The sequence below is a fragment of the Sorex fumeus genome, unplaced genomic scaffold (genome assembly GCF_029834395.1).
Source record: "Sorex fumeus unplaced genomic scaffold, SorFum_2.1 ptg000051l, whole genome shotgun sequence".
Lineage (NCBI taxonomy): Eukaryota > Metazoa > Chordata > Mammalia > Eulipotyphla > Soricidae > Sorex > Sorex fumeus.
Genome location: NW_026606108.1, coordinates 38,236,623 through 38,254,295, shown reverse-complemented (window position 1 = coordinate 38,254,295; position 17,673 = coordinate 38,236,623). Strand labels below are relative to the sequence as shown.

Below are 17,673 nucleotides of genomic sequence, written 5' to 3'. Positions count from 1 at the left end.
GCTGGCTACAGAAGGTAGCCTGCCTAGATCTTAGTCCTTGGTGTATCACTCCCAGGTCCTTGTCAGGTTGACACATACTTCCTTTGTCTCATCTGTGCTGGTCTTAGAGGTATACCTTTTTTCCTTTTTTCTTTTTTGCTTTTTGGGTCACACCCGGCGATGATCAGTGGTTACTCCTGGATATGCACTCAGGAATCACTCCTGGCAGTGCTCCTGGGACCATATGGGATGCTGGGGATCGAACTGGGGTCAGCTGCATGCAAGGCAAATGCCCTACCCACTGTATTATTACTCTGGTCTCGGTGTACCTTTTTTTTTAACCCATTTTTGTGAAGACAACTGGCTGATCAGATCATATTGTCATATACTTGGGAGACTGAGAACTCTGTTACTTCCTTTTCTAGAAGAAGAATATATGTAGGGTACATATTACTTCCAGTGTCTGTGGCCATGCTCTGCTGTAGCTCCTGCCTTGTCATGTGGTGAGAAAACAGCATTGCAGGCATTGCAGACTTGTTTCTGCCTGAGCAGCCAATAGAATGCCTGCTGTCCATGGTGGGTCTCTGTGGGCACCACATGACTTGATCCCATTTTCAACAGTATCTTTTTTTCTCTAGCAACTAGGTGCAGTCACTGTTAGACTTCTGGATATCCTAGGGTAGAGATGTGAAGTGCTGTTTCGGCTAGAGCTGGCCTAGCTTAGCTTGCCATGGTTTGAAGCCACCAGTTTCTTTCTGAGGAAGATGATGCCTTTGTCCTAACTCTCAACTTCTCTTTGGACAGGTTGGACATTAACACCAACACCTACACATCTCAGGACCTCAAGAGTGCGCTTGCAAGGTTCAAGGAGGGGACACAGATGGGGAGTTCAAAGGAAGACAAGGTATGTGATACCCTCTCTAGAAGGTTAACATATGAATGACCAAGTATGTCTGGATCCCTGTCCTTGTCCTTGAAACATGGAGCTAATGTATTTCTACTCCAAGAGGCTGGCTAAGGTTTCCTCCAGTCCTATTCTCTACCAGCCAAGAAAATGCAGGAAGAAGAGGTAGAATGAGAGCCCTTGACTCTGTCCCTAGTGTCTGGGAAGACTCCTACATACAGACCTTCACTAGAAAAAAAATCTTGCTCTTAAATGGCTGCTGAGATTGCATAATGGCTGGAGAATGTTGCAAATCACTTTTGACATTTTTTTCTGTTGACTCTGAAAGGGCCTCTCGAATAATTGCCTTGGAAATCATTTTGAGTTGCCCTCCTTTTTCTCTTTAGCAGTGCAGGCATGATGGTTTTGTGCTCGGTCCTGCTAGGGCTATACCCAGCAGTGTTGGGTGTCTGAAGTTAGGGGGTAAGGAAAAAGTGCATTCACCTCCTGGTGAAGGGGAGGTTGGCAGAGTGGAGCAGTGTGTGTCTATGGCAGAGACAAATATGTTCCTGTGGTCAGGGCTTAGGCTCATTACTGCCCATCCTGCCCTAACCTTGAGCTCCATGTATGATGATGGGACATAAAAGTTGACCCCGGGGCTAGAGAGATAGTACAGGGGTTAAGGGACTTGGTTTGCATGCAACCCATCTCTGTTTTATCTGTGTTACTGCATATGGCCCCCTTAGCACCACCCTGAGTTATTCATGAACACAGAGACAGGAGTTAGGTTTGAACACCACTAAGTGTGATTCCAAAACAAAAGCAAAAAAGTTGGCCCCTGTTCTATGTCTTCTCTGCAAATGTAAGAGCCATTGTACCCTCTCTGTCTTCTATTTAATGCCTGCTCCTGATGATTCTTTTTATGTAGAAGACGACAATGGTATACAATTTTTTTTAAATATTAAAGCAAGAGATAGTTTAAGTTTTTAGTTACTGAAGTTTGGTTTGGTTTGTTGGATTTCTTTTTCAATAATTAAAACTAATTTCTTCATCTTATAAGGGGACCCCAGTGTCAGGACTAAAATGCAAGATCCTGTGTTCTGATTGAATCAGCTTCCAGTTCTGAGACTTCTTCTGTGGAATTAGTTTGCTAACGCTTTCAGCAGGTGCTGGTGCTGGGTTCTGGGGTCTGTCTCCCTTGGTCACTGTCCTAACTGGACTCAGTAGCTCACTGCCTGTGCACTGAGACTGGCACATAAGTGGATGTGCAGACAGTTGGGGTTTCTTACACATCTCAGTTTCTGAGCTAGGATATCATTGAAGTTTTATGTTTTGTTTTTGTTTAGAGTCCAAATCTGGCAATGCTTAGGGGTTATGCTTGGCTCTGTACTCAGGAATCACTCTTGGCAGTGCTTGGGGGACCATATAGGATGCCAGGAATCAAACCCAGGTCATCTGCATGCAAGTCAAACACCCTACTTGCTGTACTATTGCTCCAGCCCCACTGAACTTTAAAAAAAAAGTCATTTGTTTAGTGGTAAGCCTGGCATTACTCAGGGCTTACTCCTGGTCTGTGTTCAGGGATCACTTCTTAATGGACTAAGGGGATCTTACAGGGTGCCAGAAATCAAACCCAGGTTGACCATGTGCAAAGCAGGTACCCTACCTGCCATACTATCTCTCTGGACCCTATCACTGAGTTTTTTTTTTAATTAAAAATTTTTTAATAGTGAGACATCATGAGGTACAGTTGCAGACTTACACATTTTTGTGCTTGGGTTTCAATTATACAATGATCAAATACCCATCCCTCCACCAGTGCCCATTTCCCACCACCACGGATCCCAGTATTCCCTCCCACCCCCCATCCCCCCATCCCACCCAGCCTCTGTGGCAGGGCATTCCCTTTTGTTCTCTCTCTCTTATTGGGTGTTGTGGTTTGCAAAAGAGGCAATGGGTGTCAATCATGTTTAGTCTATAGTCTACTTTCTGCATGCTTCTCCTATCCTGGGAGGATCCTCCCAACACCTTTATTTGGTGTTCCCTTCTTTATCTGAGCTCCCTTTTCCCCTAGTATGTGTGGTTGGCCTCCAAGCCATGGAGTAAAATTCCTGGTACTAATCTCGGCCATTCTTGAGTGTTAGTCTCCTATTTTGTTACTTTTTGTTCCCCAGATGAATGCAATCTTTCTATGTCTATCCCTTTCTTTCTGAGTCATTTCGCTTAACATGATACTTTCCATGTAGTACCACTTGTATGTAAATTTCGTGACTTCATCTTTTCTAACAGCTACATAGTACTCCATTGTATCACTGAGTTTTTAACCCACATTTAAACCTTGTTTAGTTGCTTTTAAGTACAGCATGGTGATTTTGCTATTTATAGGACAAGACTAGGGATAAAGTTGTAGTTTTGTGATAGAACACATATGAAGCATGCATGAGACTTTGTGTCCAACTCCCAGTAGCCCCAGTGTTGAAAAAAGATACGAAGACAAGACTCAGATATTCAACCATATCCTATCAATGGAGTGAATAGTCTTTTTGAACTTATTTTGGGGAAAGGCATCAGTTTCATTCGTTGGTGTCTTTTTTTTTTATAAATGTATTTATTGAATCATCATGAGAGCAGTTAAAAAGCTTTCAGGTTTAAGTCTTGGTCATACAATGATGAAACACCGTTCCCTTCACCAGTGCACATTTTCCACCACCAAAAATCCCAGTATACCCCCCATCCCACACCCTCCCCTTACCTGTGTGGCAGATGATTTCCACATTATTCTCTCTCTACTTTGATTATGTTCAATTTTTCAACACCAGACCCACCATTATTATTTGGGATTTTACCCCAACACTCAGATCTGCCGAAAAGTCAACTTTAGACAATTTGTTTTCTGTTGCTGATTATGAATAGCATATGATGTCGTGCAACCACAGTAGCAGCCGCGTGATTTTGAAATTCTGAAATTTTAATAATTAAATCTGGAGGGATTTCTGCCAAAAGCCGCTGGGTTCTGAGATTTGTTTCTGAGTCTCTGGGATCGTGGCCATTAAGCAGCAGGTTGATCAGAAGCCAGAGAGGCCATCTGTGGGCAGCAACTTGGGGTCTCATTGGGTCAGGGGAGGAGGGAAAGAACTGGCTCCACCCCTATTCCATGAGGCTCCATGTGTCTTGTCACTGGGGGACCACTACCTGGCTGTCCATTGGCCTCTGGAAGATGGCAGACCTTGGGCCGCCAGGGGGAACAGGTGGTGGATTGGCACCTTTTCCCACCTGGGTGGCCCTGAGGCTGGTAACCTAATGCAGAGTCTGAATGCATTTCTGCCAAAAGCCACTGAGTTCTGAGATTTGTTTCTGAGTCTCTGGGATCATGGCTGTTAAGCAGCAGCTTGATCAGGAGCCAGAGGGCCGTTTGTGGGTGGCGACTCTCATTGGTGTCTTTGTACATAAATCTATTCTTCCCATAATCCCTTCTTCATGGAAAAGTTCTGTCTCACTCAGCAGATTTTCATCATTGCTATTGAAACTAGTTCTTCTGTGCCTCTGTTATCTTACAAATTGATGCTTTATGTTTCTTATGTCAACTGTTCACTGTACCTTACAAATGATTACATTTAAAAATGTGATCTTAAACTTTTGATTTTGGATAAGATAAAGTTGACTCCTCTCTTTTTATTTCTCCCAAGCACAACTAAAAACCCTGGTCATAGCATTAAAAGGAGACACAGAAGACTCTAAAAGGTGGAAAGAAAGCAGATTGGAGGGGATCTTGGAACTTGAGGAGTGACATGGCAGAGAAGCCCTGGAAATGTTAATGGGTAGATGTAGAGGGAGAGTCCTAAGAAAAAATCTGCTTTTTCTTGCGAAAAGAATTTAGCACAGGGCAGTCCAGAAGGAGAAAACTGTCTTTTGGGTATGTGTCTGGGGATGGGGGGGTGTGGGTGTTGGGCCACACCCAGCGATTGTGGGGGTTACTCCTGGCTCTGCACTTAGCAATTACTCCTGGCAGTCTTCAAAAGACCATATGCGATGCTGAGGATCAAACCCAGGTCTTCCACATACAAGGGAAATGCCCTACCCACTATACTGTCACTCTGGCCCTGGAGAAAACCTTTTTTGATAATGCTTGTCCTGCTTTAGTCAGAGACCATAAAGATCCCTCCCTCCCCCATAGTGCCAATGGAGATTTGGATTCCCATGTCCTGGGTGGTAGGAAACTGCACTCTGCTCTTCCCTGTACTGGTAACACATGTGGAATAGGGATCCTAGAACTTGTGCTCTGTTCTGGTGACCTTGACAGTAGGCATTTTTGTTGGCCAAGGTCCGATCCAATGGAGAAATGAGTTGAGAGCATGAATTTCTCCTGCCTTCTGCCCAGTGACAGGAATCTATTCTCTGCTTCCTCTGCTGATGTGATTTCAGCAGAAACCAGTTTGGAGCCCCTGTCCACTTGCCATGTGAGGGTGCCGGCTGTTGGTGCAGGCTGTTGGTGCACCCAGGTGGCGTACCCAGGTGGCTTGGACTTTTCCCAACTGAAGTGACATTAGTGTTGGTGGCTGAAGAATCTTTACTTCTGCCCTCCACCTGATGACTGGGAATTAATGTGGGGAGACATGGGCTGGGACTTCTACCCCTGACCAGCAGCAGTGAGCCAGTGCTTCCGGCCTGACAGGGTGCTGTCAGTTCAGGCCAAGGAAGGACTTCCGCTCCCAGTGGCCTCTTCTGGCAGTTCAGACATGCCCTTCCTCCTCCTAACCAGAGAGTGGTGGAAAATTTTAGAAGAGCTGGTGAAAGGAATTTTTCAAATGAACTCTTGAGTGATCATGTACTCCTAAGAATTAATACAGTGAAAAATTTGAGAACTGTTCTCTGGTGTGGAATATTATGGCCCAGACTTTTATGCTCTCTTTTCTCTTTTACTTTATTGGGTTCTCTCTCTCTCATTCTTACTCTGGGGACCACCCAGTGATGTAGGAACCAATGGAACTTGTCCCAGAGGTGCTAAGTTAGAGGGGGCATGTAAACCTGGTGAGCAAACCCAGAGCCTCACACATGTAACACAGGTGCTCTATCAATTGAGTCACATCTCTGGTCTCTTATCTAGGTTTTTATTTATTTGGTTTTGGATTTTTGGACCATACCCAGTGGTGCTCAGAGGTTTTTCTTGGCTCTCTGCTCAGGAGTAACCCCTCATGGTACTCAGGGGACTGTATGTTGTGGTTGGGGATTGAACCAGAGTTGACCACAATCAATGCAAGAGACTTAATCTCTCTTCTATCCCTGTAGCCTTATCTAGGTTTTCATATTATCTTCTGGGTATTCCATAAAGGAAGCCATACCAAAGTAACGCTACAAAGTCTCTGAAATGAAATTTTCATTATAGTTGCAACCACACAAAAATGCCAGAATTGGTATGTTAAACTTAAATATTGTGACAACCTGCTGAAAAGGAAATTGTAATAGGATTCAGTATTATTTAATGCCCAAAATGTCCAGGACACAAAAATAATCACTCATATCAAGAACTAAGAAAATTACTTGATTTTCTTGATTTTCTAACTTGAATTTGGAAAGACAATTAATAGATGTCAATGGTGAGGTGACTCAAGTTGTAATTATCTAACAAGGATTTAAAATTTGCCATCATAAAAATGCTTCAGCAAGGCTGGTGCAATACAGTGGATAGAATGCTTGTCTTGCACTCAGATGACCTGGGTTTGACCCCCAGCAACCCATATATCATCTTTTGAGTGCTACCAACAGTCATCCCTGAGCACAGAGCAAGGAGAAAGCTTTAGCAAGCAATTATAAACACTATTTTTGGGGGGGGGGCGGCAGGAACACACATGACAGTTCTTAGGGATTACTCTTGGCTCTGAGCTCAAGGATCACTCCTAGTGGGGATCAGGGGTTCACATGGGGTGCCAGGGATGGAACCTGGGTTGACTGTGTGCAAAATTCCTTACCCTATGTATATTATTGTGGCCCTACGTAATTATAGACTCTCTTGAAGCAAATTGTAGCCTCTGCAAAGAAGAGAAGATACAAAAAAGAACTAATGAAATTTTAGTGCTAAAAATGCCCAACCACTAAAATCTTTTAAAAAGTATAGGATCAGTTTAGTATTAGAATAGAGATGAGAGAGAAGCAATACATAAACTTGAAAACAGATAAAAATATAACGGAGGAAAACATATTGACAAAGAAATGAACAGACTCCTCAGGAACTGTGGAACTTAATAAAATGTTTGACATTATGAAATCTATTAGAGTCTCAGAAAGAGAGGGGGATAAGGGGCTAAATAAAGGAATAAAATTATTTTTAAAAAGCCCAAATTTGGTAGAAGAAAAAACTCACAAATTCATGAAGTTGAATGAATCACAAGTACAATAAACCCAAAGAAATCAACAGCGTGACATATCACAGTCAAATTTCTGAAAACTCAAGACAGGAAAAATCTTGAATGCCACTAGACAGAAAAAAACAAACCCAGAACTCATTACGGGAACAATGATTGAGTGACACAGTAATTTTTTCCTGAACCCACAGTGGTCAGAAATATGTGGAGCAACATATTTCAAGTGCTGATAAACACAAACTGGCAATTTAGAATTCTGCAGCAATGAAAATATAATATAAAGAGAAATCAAGATATTCTCACACCAAAGAAAATTAAACGAATTTGTCATCAAAAGAATGATTAAAGAATAATCTTCAAACAAAAAGAAAACAATAAAAGGAAACTCATAAGGAATAATGAAATAAATAATAATAGGGTCAAATATAATACTATCTTGGGTTTTTAAAATGGATTATTGAAAGCAAAAATTATGACGTAAAAAAAGGGATTAGGGGCTGGAGTGATAGCACAGCAGGTAGGGCGTTTGCCTTGAATGCGGCCGACCTAGGTTCAATTCCCAGCATCCCATATGGTCCCCCAAGCCCCGCCAGGAGTAATTCCAAGTGCAGAGCCAGGAGTAACCCCTGTGCAAGGCCAGCTGTGACCCAAAAAGCAAAAAAAAGGGGGGTGGATTAGTTGTGAGAGAGCTTGATGGACAAAGCACACCCTTTGTATGTGGGAGGCCTGAGTTTTGCCCCCAGTATCTCATGTGCACTTGGGAGCAGCCACCAAAGCAATGTTGGGAGTAGCCCCAAAGTACTGCTCACTGTAACTCAACTTCAAATTATGACATCATCTGTAACTCCCTATGTGTTTAGTACAAATTTCATTACCAGAGTTACCACGTGTGTAATTCTGGGTCAAGAGACCTGGTGATGGGCTGAGAAAGAACTTTATTGGTAGCAAGTCATCCGGTTCAAAGATGTTGACTTGTGTTCTCAAAGCAACCATCTTATCTGAACAGTGAGAAGAAAGGAGGACTTTTAGAGAAAGAGAACAGGGAAGCATATTTTTTAGGAAGGATGCTTTGCAAATCTGTGGTCTCCAGAATGCACAACAAATTCCCTCCTTGGCTGGTCCCCTGAGGTTCTCTGTCTTACCTGCAAATCTAAACAAAGGAAGGATAGGCTTTGGGGAGAAGGGTAAACTGAGGAAAACTGTCTTAATCTTTGACTCTGGTTAGTATTGTCTGATACTGATCTTTGACCTGGTTTCAACTCTTAATTTCTTTGCTGCACTTTCTTCTTTGTTGGGCAGTCCTCTCTTTAGAATATTCATTTATATGAAATGTTACATAGGTTTATCATTGGGGATCATCACGATCACGATCACGACCACCCTGTTGTTCGTCGATTGCCTCGAGCAGGTGCCAGTAACGTCTTCTTCGTCCTAGCCCTGAGATTTTTTTTTTTTAAAGTGCCATATCATTGGGGAAAGCTATGTAATTGCACACTTGGCTCCTTTGTGTGAAGTAACAGATCACAGTGACCAGTCACTCACTGACTTTGGAAGAAGCGATGCGATCAGTTGCTGGTCATGATGGGTATGTATGTTATCTGTGTAGTGATTTGTGGACTGAAGAGCTAGCAGAAAAGTTGGTATTTTATGCAATTATAGTTAATATACCGTAGCAACTGAAATTTGAGTTGTACTGGGAGACTGGTGTTAGTTAAGTGGTGGCATTTGAAACTGGTGCATAACATATTCCTGCAAAGAAATGACTGTCTGACAGAGGACTTGGATCTAGAAAATATAAAGGGCTCTTAAAACTCAACAGTAAAAAACCAGCAATCTATTTAGAAAATGGCCAGTGGACACAGACATGTCTCTAAAAAGGCAATATGGATGGGAAATAAACGCATAAGCAGATGTTTAATGTCATCTGTCATTAGAGAAATACAAATTATGTCACAATGAGATGTGTCACTGAATCTATTCAAATATCTAAAATGAAAAGATGATAATGCTGAGTGCTAGTGAGGATTTTGAGAAACTGGACCTTTCATAAGTGTTGATGGGAACATAAAGTGCTGCAGTTGCCCTGGAGAATAGTTAGATGATATTTGCTGCTGCTGCTGCTGCTGCTGCTGCTGGTGATGTGTATGTGTGTGTTTGTGTGTATGAATGTGTGTCCCAGGTAGTACTCAGGGTGTTGGAAGCCACTCCTGGTGATATTAAGCTTGGAAAAGCAGTGCTGGGGCGCAAGGATACTTGCGGGGGACCACCAACACCCTAATACTGCTGGGGGATTGAACACAGGCATGTGATGTGAGGTGATGAGAGATAGATAACACTTCCTCGTCCCCACCCCGTTTTTGCCCATGGAGATTTTTATAAAGAGAAAAAATGTATATAACCTTTATACCTATTGTATATGTGGAAGAAACCCAGCAAAGCTGAATTTCACTTCACTTTTCCCCTCTTCACTTTTAGGCCTAGCCTAATGCCCTTAGCTAGGACAAAAACTGGGGGAGAAAGAAGAAGGCAGTTCAGTTAGTTTCCAAGAAAGTGTAGGTAAATCAAAGCCACGCTGACTGAAATTTGCTTTAAGCACAGAAACAAGATAAAGGGTTTGGGTTCTCCCAGTAAATTGGGTGATTTCTTATAAAACCCAGACAATACCTGCCACATGACCAGAGAGTTATACTCTTGGGCATTGATTCCAAAGGAGTAAGAATTTTTGTTTATGCAAATATTCATGCGGTTTTACTCCTATTATTCAAAATCTGGAAATAACTCAAATGTTATTCACCAGGTGAATGGTTAAACAAGCTATGCATTAATGCAGTGGACATGGCTCAGCATTAAAGAGAAATGAACTATATAGCTCTGTGCTATAACTTGGATATGTTTGAAGTGCATTATGTTCCATAAAAAAAAAACGTTGATTTGAAAAGGTGGCAAATTGTGTGACTCCATCTATATAACGTTCTCCAGATGCCAGCAGTATAGAGATGAAGAACAAATTAATAGTTGCTAGGGCATAGGTATTGGCGGATGACGGGAGGATGAGGAACAACTCTAAAGGGGTAGCACAGTTCAGCTGTTTAGGATGATGGAATCATTCTCTAGCTTGATTGTTAGATCATTCTCTAGCTTGATTGTTAGAGTTTGTTGGAGTCTAGTTGTTGGATAAAATTATGTATCACGATACGCATATCTGTGCAAATGAGTACCTGTAAAAGCTGGTGCGATCTGAGTGAGCCCTGTTGTTGATAGTATTGTTCCTGTGTCTTTTTCTCAGTTTTGTACTATTGTTACATAAGCTGAATAAAGAGACTGTACTATTTTTGTAATTTTCTGTGAGTTTATAATTATTGTAAAATAAAAGTTAAAAACATCATTCCAGAGGCCCAGACACACAGTGGTTTGTGAGGAAAGGAGGCTGTTCCTCAGCCTTCTCACTTGTTAGTTACTCCACAGCACGTGGCAAAAACTCAGTCTCCCAAACCTCTGTGCTCAGTTTTTAGCAGTTATCCAGAGTCTTCTAGCTAGACATTAGGGGTACACTTCATTATCGCTTGCAGCCAAAGAAGCAAGATTGGGCTTCCAGGAGATATGGTCTGCTAGGAGCTGGATCTTTTCTGAGAAAGGCAAATTAATTTCTTCAGTTGGCATTCCTAAGAAGTGCTTGTAACTGGAGAGAAAACCCATAGGTAATAGATGAGCAATTTTGAGCTGACAGCTGCTCATCATCTACTTTTATAAATATTTGTGCCTGTTAATTTTTCTTGGACGAAAGGTCCACAAACCACCATGACCTTTCAGACTTGGTGTGAGCCATGTCCTCTAAAACTGGGGGGAAAATGGAAGAAAAAAATATATACATATAATTAAAGTTTTTTTAATTCACTTCAAATGAAACTTCTGTTTAAAAATCTTTGTGGATTGGGGAGGGATTGAGAGGAAATTGTTTGAGACTTGATTGTGGTACATATAGTAATTTAGCTACTTCAAACAGTTGAACAAATTGTACACCTGTAGTTAGATTGACAGTAATGACAGTGATTTAATTTTCATCAGCAGATTGCTCCCATTTTGACAGCTCTATCCACAGTTTCTTATGTCCGGGTTTCCCTTAAGTGTTCCTGGCTTGGTCAGGGCAAAGCTGAGATTTCCTGTGATTGTAAAATATAGAGAACCAGGTCGTGAATTGTTCCACCCTTAGATTGCAAGCCTTCCCATGTGAAGGAAGGAGCCAATTAGCTTGAATTGTTTCCCGTGACCTAAGTAATCAGAACAAGAAGACTTTTATCCTTTCTGAACACTGTAAGTTGAACTAGAATAAGGAAGATTGGAGCATCTCAAATGTATTTTTGGAGTAGAGAGTTTTATAAATAGTCACTGAGGGTTCTTTGGCATTGTAGAATATACTGGGAATTTTGATAGCACAGACTGAAACTGCATCTTAGAGTAATAATTGTGTCAGGGTGGGCATCCTTTGTGGACATGAGAGTCTCAGGGGAACTGTCCTGATTAATTTTATGCATCATTTCTTCACTGTTCTACCTAGGCGAGGCAGGCTGAGGTCAAACAACTCTTCCGCCCCATTGAGGAGCTGAAGAAAGACTTTGCAGAGCTGAATGTTGTCATCGAGACTGACATGCAGATCATGGTACGACTGATCAACAAGTTTAACAGTTCCAGCTCCACCTTGGAAGAGAAGGTTGCTGCGCTATTTGACCTCGAATATTATGTCCATCAGGTATTGTATTTCTTTGCTCTTCAGTCTGACTTTAACAGATAGTTCCAAATACATACTCCTCAGCCTTAAGTCCTCAGAATATGCATCCACATTTTTAATTCTCTCCTAGTACTTTTTCTGTGGCCTAGGTTTTGTGTGTCTCAATTGGACCCTTTAAGTCTCCAGGATATTTCAGGGAGGACACTGGTAGAAAAGGCATAAATGAGACTGGCACCAACCAGAAGGATAAGGGCCACAGTTAGATAAAGGTTGAGAATCACTGGTCCAGGCCAGAATCTCTTATAATAAAAGGCATTCTTTTTATTTGTTTGTTTTGGAGACACATCTGGCAATGCTCAGAACTTTCTCCTTGCTCTGTGCTCAGAGTCACTTCTGGTGGTGCTTGGGGGATCGTATTTGATGCTTGGAATCTAACCCAGGTTGACTGCATGCAAGGCAAGTACCTTTCCCACTATTATTTTTCTGTCCATTAAGTACATTCTTAGAGCTGAAAATGAAACATCTTTTTCATCTGGAATATTTTGGCCTTTATTTATTTATTTTTCAAACCTCCCCCCCTCCAGGGGGCACCAGTGAAGACAGCCAGGTGCGGGGGCAATAGACTCTGCATTGTTCTCTTTTGGGAGCTTGGTTTTATAGTCTCTGGATCTTGGCCGATGATGGGATTACATGATGTCGAGGGCAGTTGGTGGGTGTAACTGTCTAGCTACTGGAAGATGGGGGATCTGGGTGGAGAAGGAAACTGAGCCCACCCCCCTCCAAGGTGCCCCGGTGAGGACAGCCAGGCCCAGGGGCAGGAGATTCCCTCCCCGGCCTGAGCAGAGCCCTGGAAGCTGAAGACCTCTGGAACCCAGCCATAGCCATGCTCAAGACCACTCTCCACATGCTCGGATGAGCCTCACGCATGAAGGAACCAGCAGAGGAACCCAGACATGCGGGACCCGGGGCTGAGATATCCAAGCCTGCTCAGATCCGGACTGGGCCTCCTCCACCCATATCCCCCATCTTCTAATAGCTAGACAGTTACAGGCACCAACTGCCCCCATCAACAGCCAAAATCCAGAGACTATAAAACTAAGTGCCTGGAAGCATGCAGCTACATTTGCAGCCACGTGACCTCTTTATTTATTTATTTATTTATTGAATCACTGTGAGAAAAGTTACAAAGCTTTCATGTTTAAGTCTCTGTCATGCAAATATCAAACACATTTCCCTTTACCAATACTTATTTTTCACCATGAAGAACCCCAATAAACCCCTCCTCCTAACCCTCCCAATGCCTGTGAGGCAGATAAATTCTAGTTAACACTCTATCTACTTTGATTAGATTCATTGTTTCGAAAAAAGATGCACCATTATTATTTAGAGTTTACACCCCCAAATCAGACATGCTGAAAAGGCATTGTGAAATAATTTGTTTTCTACAGCTGGTCACAAGAATAAAATGATGTCGTGTGGCCGCTCGTGGGTGGCAACTTGTGACCTCGGTAGGGCGTGAAGGACGAGCCCGGAACACCCCCCTTCCCATGAGGTTTCAGTCGCCCCATCACGACCGGCTCATACCTGGCTTTCCACAAAGCTCTGAAGCAGCTGCCATCTTTCTTTCCAGAGGGAAAAAGGCGGAAGGGAGCAACACCCATTCCCCTCCAGGCAGGCATGGTGGCGTGGATTAACGCATAGTCCATTCACTTTTTTTGCTGCCAGCTTCTGAGCTCTGCATTAAGTCCTTGTGCTTCTGGAGCCATGGCCATGCCGGAGAGCCACTCGTGGGGGGCAACTTGTGACCTCGGTAGGGCATGAAGGACGAGGCCACGTGACCTCTTGTTGTCTAGTTCTCACTCTCAGAAAACCCAGCAGGCTACTGAGAGTATCCTGTTCACACAACAGAGTCTGGAAAGCTCCCCGTGGTGTATTCGATATGCCAAAACCCAGTAACAATGATGGGTATCATTCCCCTGACCCTGAAAGAGCCTCTAATGTGGTACTTGCTAAAATCTCAGGGCTAGGACAAATGGAGACGTTACTGTTGCCTGCTTGAGGAAATCAATGAACAATGGGATGACAGTGATACAATGATTATTTTTTTTAATGCTGGTATTTTACTGAAGTGACAGACATTCTAATTTTCTAGAATGGTCTGAGTTTTATGTGGTTTATAAGTTTGGAATAACTGAATTAATGAATATATGACCCAATAAACAAATTATCTATTGAACACACAAAAAGTAACAATTTAATAATGAGATAGCTTAGGGTTGTATAATAAGGGCTCCAGAAGGTAATATAGTATAACACTACACTTAGCTTAGAAGCACTGAGGAAAGGTGCTCAGAAGACATGGAATTTAGGCTAAGCATCAAAGATGAAGGTTTTCTGGGCAAAGAGGAGTGATTAGAGGACATGGCAAACTATGACCCGTAGACCAATCCTGTCCACTGTTTCTATAAATAAAGTTTTATTGGGGGACAGGGTAGATAGTATGGGAGCTGAGGTGCTTATCTTATATTTGACCAGGCCTGGATTTGCCCTAGATATCTGGTCCCCTGAACACTGCTGGGGGTAATCCAGACAACCCCAAATAAAGTTTTATTTAGACATACACAGATATTTGTCTATTGTTTTTATTTATCCAGTTGTATGTTGTGACAGAAACCACTCATCTCACAAAGCCTAAAACATTTATTATCAATGATTTTAGAAAAAAGTTTTCCAAGCCTTAGGTTAGGATATTCAAGGGAGAAGAAATGGCATGTGCATGAATTCTGAAACTGAGATGACATTGATAAGATTGAGGACCTGGAAGAGATGAGGATCACTGGAGTACTGTGGCCTGGGGTGGGGGGATAGAGTGAAATGAACCAGATAGATGGGTTGAGAACATCACCACCATATGATTTAGCCTTAGTTCTAAGATCAGTTGGACAGTTTTAAACAGGAGAATGATTGATCATCATACATGTATCATATGGTAACAGTTAATATTTAGTAAGCATTATCATGTACTACACGGTCAAGTGCAGCATGCACATTAGTTCATTGATTCTCTCTGCTGCTTTGTAAGCCAATATGACTACTAATTCCATTTTACAACTGAAGTAAAAATGGCACAGAAAGATGACACAATTGTCCAGGTCACCCAGTGAGTAAGATAGAGTTGGGCTTTACAGGATGGTCTGTTTGACCCTAAAGATGGAAAAGGAAGATCTGAAGAGAGCAAGCCAAGGGAAGACATTTATTTATTCCATAAATAGATTGTGTGCCTGCTGAGTCCCAGGTACTGTTCTCGACCCATAACTGGTGAACAGAATTGGAGCTTGCTAATAGAGGCAGATACACAATAAACATTCCCAATAAATGACTCATAAATGATGTGCTTGGAGTAATAAATACTGTGGGTGAATAATAAAGTAGAACAGGCTGAGGGTTGACAGTGTTGGAAAAGAGCATCTCAGGATTGAGAAACAAAGTACCAAAGCCCAGAGGTGAGAATATGTCTAGGGTGTTTGAGGAACTGCTCTAGACACTCCAGAGGTCAGAGTAGCTGGGAGCAGAGAGAAATGGGTGCAAAGTAGATGGAGCTCAGAGCAGGGATGGGAGGAAGGTCTTGTAGCAAGGGAGAGAAGGAAATCGGCTATTACTGGGGGAAGCTGAGCAGTAGAAGGGCATGCTCTGACCTCTCTTTGTTTTTGAGTTGGGGCCACACTGGCAGTGCTGGCTATTCCTGGTGCATTGCTCAGGGGTCTCTCCAGGTGGTGCTCAGAGGACCTGGAACTCCTGCATTCAAAGCATGTGCTCCAGCTCCCTGAGCCATCTCCTTAGCCACCTGACTTTCCTTTCAAGGATTCCTCTGGCTGCTGTGTTGAGAATGTGAAAGATATGGGGACTGTGGAAGAAGTGGGGCAAAGGCTGTTGCAGCAATCCAAGCTAGGGGCCTGGGAAACCTGTGTAATCATAATCAAAGACTTGTTGGAGATCCTCATCAATACAGATCTTCAGCATACTCCCACGTACGTCCTCCCAGAGTTCTTGTTCTCTAAACGAGGCTGAAAGACATTCTTTCTTTAGGATCTGCCAGCCTTCCAGGGAGAGATGCGTGTGTACGGTAGCTGCAGGGTTGGCGGGCGGCTCTTCATATTCTGTCTCTGCTTGTGATTCCCTCTCAGGCTCAAGCAGGGGCTCAAGCTGAGGGAAAATGTAACTGTGTTCTCTATCCCTGCTATGGGGTAAAAACAAAACCAAACTCACGGCCTTTCCATTATAGAGAATTAAAGAATTAAAGATCCAAAGGGCCAAATCACTGCTGCCCAGACACTGACAGTGTAATTTTTTTTTCTCTCACTTAGTGGAAGGAGGTTTAGGGGTCCGGTTTCTGTAGGTTTTTCTTTCATTGCAGCATAAAAAGCCGAACTGAGTAGAGAGCGCATTGTACCGAAGAGGGAGGGAGTGCTGGGGAGGCTGGTGGGGACCCTCTCTTCACTTACACGCCAGTAGTGCACCTCGCAGTGTCATCCTGAGGGTGACACCCTGTTCTGTTCTCATGGGTCATTGGGTGAGCTAATCAGTTTCAGGAATATCCCCCGAGTCAGGATGTGAGAAGCCCAGGAACCAGTTCCTTGAGGGAGGCCAACAGCGTGTTGGTTCTGGCTGTTGCCTTTGGTTTGGGTTTGGACTAGTTGGTGGGGGGCTGCCGGGCACTCATATTAGGTTTGCTTTGAGGAAAATAGGCCTTTTCGTGCCAGGCTTTTCAGCAATCCACATCTGTGCCAGACTTAACTGATCAGAGGTGATGAGGAGCTCAGGGCTTTAAGGATCTGGACGAGATCTGTCCTCACAGCCATCTTTGAATAATTCAGCATAGTTTATGAAAGCAAAACTGTGTGTGGAAATCAGCAAGTTGTTTATGACAGGGAACCTCCTTCTGCCTCATGCACCCTGGTGTGTTTCTTTTCCTCACATTCATGCTCAGTTATTTACCATCATTTCTCCTCCTCTTTCCTGCGCCCTCATTGTGCTGTCTGTTCTCATTTCCTCTAGAATGTTATGCAGTTCCTTCTGTTCTCTTTCTTACTTGAGTGCCTTTTCTTTACCTTTAGTCCTCATCCTCCCATCCTATCCATGCTCTACCTGAAGGCAGCCTGGGGAATGTTCTTTTCCAGACCTGGAGAAGTCTGGTGGGGTGAGGGGTGGTGGGGGTCCTGTGACCAGGCCCAGATTCCTGGTCATCACTGGGCAGAGTGACTGTTTTCTTCCCCACCACTAGTGAAATAACAAATGGGAAAACATCTTGAGAAAAGCTGAAGTGCTTATGTCAGTGGAGGCACTTATAACCCCTGATTCTTGCAGTAACACAGACAAGCTGAATCTAGAGCAGGGCCTTCGTGGCTCCTAGTCGTGTCGCTCAGGGGCCATCCAGGAGACAGCTGCTCTGCAGGGAGCTCAGAGCAGCTCTGATGAATGTCCTGGATGAGTGGCAGTAATCACAGGGTGCAGGGCTATTGCTTCTCTAGCCATAAAGCCCGCAGGAAGGAGGCTGGAAGTTGAAGTCCTACATTCTTAGATTTTCAAAGAAGAGTACATGAGAAAGGAAGGTGGACTCAGAAAGGACTGTTTGTGCTTCTGTCAGCATGGCTCCATCTCTGAGTCTCCCCAGCTAGCTGGGCGCTGTCATCCAGGCCTCATTGTTTCCTTAATAAGGACACATAGGG

General features: G+C 43.2%; 1 protein-coding gene across 7 annotated transcripts in view; it reads left to right on the top strand.

Moving 5' to 3' along the window:
- SIL1 (SIL1 nucleotide exchange factor) overlaps positions 1–17,673 on the top strand; it is a 372,411-nt gene that overhangs the window by 273,563 nt on the left and 81,175 nt on the right. For all 7 annotated transcript variants that reach the window (XM_056124475.1, XM_056124477.1, XM_056124476.1 and 4 more), the window contains 2 exons: positions 784–883; positions 11,777–11,968. In XM_056124475.1, coding sequence (XP_055980450.1) covers positions 784–883; positions 11,777–11,968 — 292 coding nt within the window. The remainder of the gene's footprint in view (positions 1–783; positions 884–11,776; positions 11,969–17,673) is intronic.